We start from the raw sequence: 5532 nt of genomic DNA, 5'->3' as shown, positions 1-5532 counted from the left end.
TGCTCCGCCACCGCCGCCTACAACTCCCGCACAGCGGTCCCAGCACAGCTGCCTACAACTCCCGTCGTGCCCCGCGCGAGCCCCGCCCGCCATTTGCCCGCCCTTTCCCGCCTCACGCCGCCGCCTACAACTCCCGTCATGCTCCGCCACCACCGCTGCCTACAACTCCCGTCATGCTCCGCCACCACCGCTGCCTACAACTCCCGTCGTGCCCCCCGCTCGGCGCTCCGCCCCTTTCCCCTCACGTGAGCGGCGGCTCCGCGCTCTGTGTGAGGGAGCCTCCAGTTTCCCCAAATCCCCTCAGAATTTGGGGACCCCCCCGACCCCCCAGCCATGGAGGAGGTGGACAAGATCCTGATCCACTCCCTGCGCCAGATGGGGACGTGAGTGGGGCGGGAACGGGTCCGAGTTTCGGGGAGCTGTCAGGATTTTGGGGGGGCTGTCCGGGTTTCGGGGGGTCTGTCCAGGTCCCGGGGGTCTGTCCGGGTCCCGGGGGTCTGTCCCGGTGCCGGGGGTCCCACGGCCGCTCCCCGCAGGGCCGTGCCCCCCGAGGTGCAGAGCGTGCGGGAGCTGAGCCCCGAGCTGGTGGTGGAGGCGGCCGTGCGCTGCCTGCGCGCCGTGCGCCCCGCGCTGGGCGCCTCGCTGAGCCCGCTGCTGCCGCCCGGCATCTCCGCCCGCTTCCGCCTGGCCTCCGAGCTGGCCGCCGCCTGCCAGGTACCGCGGGCTCCGTACAGCCGGCGGGTGTGGGGAAACTGCGGGCGGCACCCCTCAGAGGCGGCAGGACCGCGACTGGGGCCAAGCAGTCTGAGGGGAAACGGAACCCTGAGGGGGGACAGTGAGAGTGCCGCCTGTGGGGTCCTTGGGGCAGCTGAGGGGGGTCCCCAGATTCTGAGGGGATTTGGAGAGACCGGGGGGTCCCCAGATTCCGAGGGGATTTGGGGAAACCGGGGGCTCCCTCACAGAGCGCTGCCGCAGCTGCCTTGAGGGGAAAGGGGCGGAGGTACCCCGCACTCCGTACACCCGACGGGTGTGGGGAAACTGCGGGAGTGCCTCAAGAACCGCGACTGGGGCCAGGCAGTCTGAGGGGAAACGGAGCCCTGAGGGGGGACAGTGAGAGTGCTGCCTGTGGGGTCCTTGGGGCAGCTGAGGGGGGTCCCCAGATTCTGAGGGGATTTGGGGAAACCAGGGGAAACGGAGCCCTGAGGGGGGACAGTGAGAGTGCTGCCTGTGGGGTCCTTGGGGCAGCTAAGGGGGGTCGGGGGTCCCCAGATTCTGAGGGGATCTGGGTGCCCAGATTCTGAGAGGATTTGGGGAGACCGGGGGTCCCCAGAGTCTGAGGGGATCTGGGGAGACCGGGGCGTCGGGGGGTCCCCGGATTCTGAGGGTATTTGGGGAGAGCGAGGTGCCCAGATTCTGAGGGGATTTGGGGAGACCGGGGGGTCCCCAGATTCTGAGGGGATTTGGGGAGACCGGGGGTTGGGGGGGTCCCCAGATTCTGATGGGATCTCAGGAGACCGGAGCGTCGGGGAGCTCTCCAGATTCTGAGGGGATTTGGGGAGACCGGGGGGTCGGGGGTCCCCAAATTCCGAGGGTGGGAAATGGAACCCTGAGGGGGGACAGTGGGAGTGCTGCCTGTGGGGTCCTTGGGGCAGCTGAGGGGGGTCGGGGGTCCCCAGATTCTGAGGGGATTTGGGGAGACCGGGGGGTCCCCAGATTCTGAGGGGATTTGGGGAGACCGGGGGTTGGGGGGGTCCCCAGATTCTGATGGGATCTCAGGAGACCGGAGCGTCGGGGAGCTCTCCAGATTCTGAGGGGATTTGGGGAGACCGGGGGTTGGGGGGATCCCCAAATTCCGAGGGTATCTGGGGAGACCGGGGCGGCGGGGAGTCCCCAGATTCTGAGGGGATTTGGGGAGACCGGGGGATCCCCCAAATTCTGAGGGGATTTGGGGAGACCGGGGGGTCTTGTGGGGTCCCCAGATGCTGAGGCGATTTGGGGAGACCGGGGGCTCCCTCACGGAGCGCGGTCGCTGCTGCCGTGAGGGGAAAGGGGCGGAGCGCCGCGCGCGGGGCACGATGGGAGTTGTAGGCAGCGGTGCTGGAACCGCGGGGCATGACGGGAGTTGTAGGCGGCGGCGTGAGGCGGGAAAGGGCGGGCAAATGGCGGGCGGGGCCGTGAGGGGCTGGAGCCCTCGGGGAATGTGAGGGGAAGGAATGGCAGCCAGCGGGTGTGTGAGGGGAAAACGGTGCCCGAGAGCTGGGAGAGTGAGAAGTGCCATCTGTGGGGTCCTTGGGGCAGCTGAGAGGGAGATGGAGCCCGTGAGGGTGGTGGGGGAGCGAAACCCTGAGGGGAGAAATGTGTGGATGTGGCACCTGGGGACACGTTTAGGGTGGCCTTGGCAGTGCGGAAAAATTATGTAAAAAGTAGAAAAGTAAGTACAAATGGAACAATACTCTGTGTATTAACACTTGGCTAGAATAACTTCCTAAGCTACAGAAAAATATATCTAGAGAGAAATTAGGGAGTTCTAAGCTTAATAATGGAGCTCTGTGCACTGTGTTTTAAGGCTTACAAGCAGGTATTGTATTTGAAGTAAGCAAGCACTGTTTAAACTGAAAGTACATGTGCTTGTAGTGCTGGGATAGAAGTACTATTGATATGTTTTTGCTTTGTGTGATTGGTCAAAAAACTCTTAAATTAAGTTGTAATATTGAGTTCTTAGTCTGCTGCCTGGGATGTGAGCTGCTGGCATCCTCCCATTGCCATAACCACGTAATGAGACTGATGCTGGAAAATAAAACAGCTCAAGGCACGCTCCTAGCAGTGCCGTTTGTGATTTGTACACAGCCCCTGGCCGGCGATACCCCAAAACATCCCAAAACACCTCAAAACACCCCAAAACAACCCAAAACACCGCAACACACCCCAAAACACCTCAACACACCTCAAAACACCCCAAAACACCCCAAAACACCTCAACACACCCCAAAACACCTCAAAACCCCCCAAAACACCTCAACACACCCCAAAACACCTCAAAACCCCCCAAAACACCTCAAAACACCCCAAAACTCCCCAAAACTCCCCAAAACACCCCAAAACTCCCCAAAACACCCCAACACACCCCCAAACTGCGGGTTTCCCCCCACCTCAGCGCTCCCCTGGGAGCCGCGATCTGAGGGGATTCATGGCACCCAAACCTCAGTACCACCAAACCCTCCTCCAAAGGGGACCCCCGTGAATTTTGGGGTGTCCCCAGCGCGCGTCCCTCCCGCAGGAGCTGGGCTTTGGGGGTGACGTGGGCTACCAGACCTTCCTGTACAGCTCGGAGCACGACACGCGGCGCCTGCTCCTCTTCCTCGTGGAGAAGCTGCCCCGGGACGAGGGCGAGCGCGGCGCCGAGCCCCCCGGTACGGCCCTGCCGTTTCGGGGTGCCCCTTTCTGGGGGGGTTTTGGGGGTGCCTGACCCCTTCCCTCGCTGTTCCCCTCCCCAGGGAAGTCGGGGGCGCTGCTCCGAGCCATCGGCGCCAGGATCAGGGAGCAGCTGGGGACCCCCTGGGTGCCCCCCCTGTGCCGCACGCCCCGGCTGCAGCGGCTGCAGGTGAGCTGGGGGGTCCCTCTTCACCTGGGGGGCTAATTAACCCACTAATTAACCCGCTAATTAACCCGCTAATTAACCCTTTCTAGGGTACAAGCCACCTCAAGCCTTTCGCTACCTGCCCCCTGGTCCTGCCTCAAAGTGGGGGACCCCCAGGTGAGAGCTGGGGGGGTGTGGGGGTCGTTGTTACCCTAAATTTGGGGAGCTCCGTGTGAAATTTGGGGGTGTCACCCTAATGGTGTGGGGGTCATTGTTACCCTAAATTTGGGGAGCTCGGTGTGAAATTTGGGGGTGTCCCCCTAAGGGTGTGGGGGTCGTTGTTACCCTAAATTTGGGGAGCTCGGTGTGAAATTTGGGGGTGTCACCCTAAGGGTTTGAGCTGTGCCCTGCAGGAAAGGTGGGGGGGGGGTTCGTTGTTACCCCAAATTTGGGGAGCTCGGTGTGAAATTTGGGGGTGTCACCCTAAGGGTTTGTGCTGTGCCCTGCGGGTCATTGTTACCCTAAATTTGGGGAGCTCCGTGTGAAATTTGGGGGTGTCACCCTAAGGATGCCCCACATGAAGGGGGTGTCAGGATTTTAGGTGATGATTTGGGGGTCCCCACGGTAATCCCGGGTGGGGGTGTCCTTGTTTTTGGGGGGTGTTTCTCCTCACCCCCCCCTGTCCCCGCAGAGCTGCAGGAGTATTTTGGGGGTGCGGCCCCCCCGGTGCCAGCACAGCCCCCCCTTTCCTCGCAGAGCCCCCCGGCCCTGCTGGAGGCCCACGCTGCCCAGCTGAGCGCCCGCCACGACTGGGAGGCTGAGTGGGGGGGCCCCGGCCTGGCCTCCCGCCTGCCCCCCCAGGTGAGACCCCCCCGGGCAGGGCTGGGGGTCCCCAGGCCTTGGGGGGGCTCTGGATGCAGGGCTGGGGGTCCCCAGGCCTTGGGGGGGGGCTCTGGGTGCAGGGCTGGGGTCCCCAGGCCTTGTGGGGGGGGCTCTGGGTGCAGGGCTGGGGGTCCCCAGGCCTTGTGGGGGGGGCTCTGGGTGCAGGGCTGGGGGTCCCCAGGCCTTGTGGGGGGGGCTCTGGGTGCAGGGCTGGGGGTCCCCAGGCCTTGTGGGGGGGGCTCTGGGTGCAGGGCTGGGGGTCCCTGGGCCTTGTGGGCTGGGGGCTCTGGGTCCCCCTTCTCTCACCCCCAGGGGTTTGAGGGAGGGGTCCCCTCTGCAGGATGGGGGGGCTGGTTTGGGGTTTGGGCAGGGCGGTGTTTGGGGGGCGTTTTGGGGGTTTTTGGGAGCTGTTTTGGGATTTTTTGGGGTTTTTTGGAGCTGTTTTGGGATTTTTGGGGGGATTTTTGGGGCTATATTGGGGTTTTTTGGGGGCTGGTTTGGGGATTGCACGGGGGGGATATTTCGGGGAGCTTGGGGGTGGGGGTCCCCAGGGCTTGGGGGGGCTCTGGGTCCAGGGCTGGGGGTCCCCAGGGCTTGGGGGGGGGCTCTGGGTGCAGGGCTGGGGGTCCCCAGGCCTTGTGGGGGGGGCTCTGGGTGCAGGGCTGGGGGTCCCTGGGCCTTGTGGGCTGGGGGCTCTGGGTCCCCCTTCTCTCACCCCCAGGGGTTTGAGGGAGGGGTCCCCTCTGCAGGATGGGGGGGCTGGTTTGGGGTTTGGGCAGGGCGGTGTTTGGGGGGCGTTTTGGGGGTTTTTGGGAGCTGTTTTGGGATTTTTTGGGGTTTTTTGGAGCTGTTTTGGGATTTTTGGGGGGATTTTTGGGGCTATATTGGGGTTTTTTGGGGGCTGGTTTGGGGATTGCACGGGGGGGATATTTCGGGGAGCTGTTTTGGGGGCTTTGGGGGTCTATTTTTGGGGTTTTGGGGGGTCTGTTTTGGGGGTTTTTGCGGGCTGTTTTGGGGGTGTTTGGGGGCTGTTTTGGGGAGCTGTTTTGGAGGCTGTTCGTGTCCTGTGGTCG

At 63.4% G+C, this 5532-nt stretch overlaps 1 protein-coding gene across 1 annotated transcript in view; it reads left to right on the top strand.

Moving 5' to 3' along the window:
- Positions 1-221: 221 nt before the first annotated feature.
- The window catches only part of CCDC22 (coiled-coil domain containing 22), a gene marked incomplete at its 3' end in the record, with an annotated part of 7178 nt that continues 1867 nt past the window's right edge, over positions 222-5532 (top strand). Inside the window, exons 1-6 of the mRNA XM_039696160.1 lie at positions 222-383; positions 537-714; positions 3278-3410; positions 3495-3601; positions 3688-3754; positions 4269-4438. Coding sequence (XP_039552094.1) covers positions 334-383; positions 537-714; positions 3278-3410; positions 3495-3601; positions 3688-3754; positions 4269-4438 — 705 coding nt within the window. The remainder of the gene's footprint in view (positions 384-536; positions 715-3277; positions 3411-3494; positions 3602-3687; positions 3755-4268; positions 4439-5532) is intronic.

Source organism: Passer montanus, unplaced genomic scaffold (genome assembly GCF_014805655.1).
Source record: "Passer montanus isolate IOZ18808 unplaced genomic scaffold, ASM1480565v1 scaffold956, whole genome shotgun sequence".
Lineage (NCBI taxonomy): Eukaryota > Metazoa > Chordata > Aves > Passeriformes > Passeridae > Passer > Passer montanus.
The sequence above is the reverse complement of the archived record's forward strand: the minus strand, read 5'-3'. Positions and strand labels throughout refer to the sequence as shown.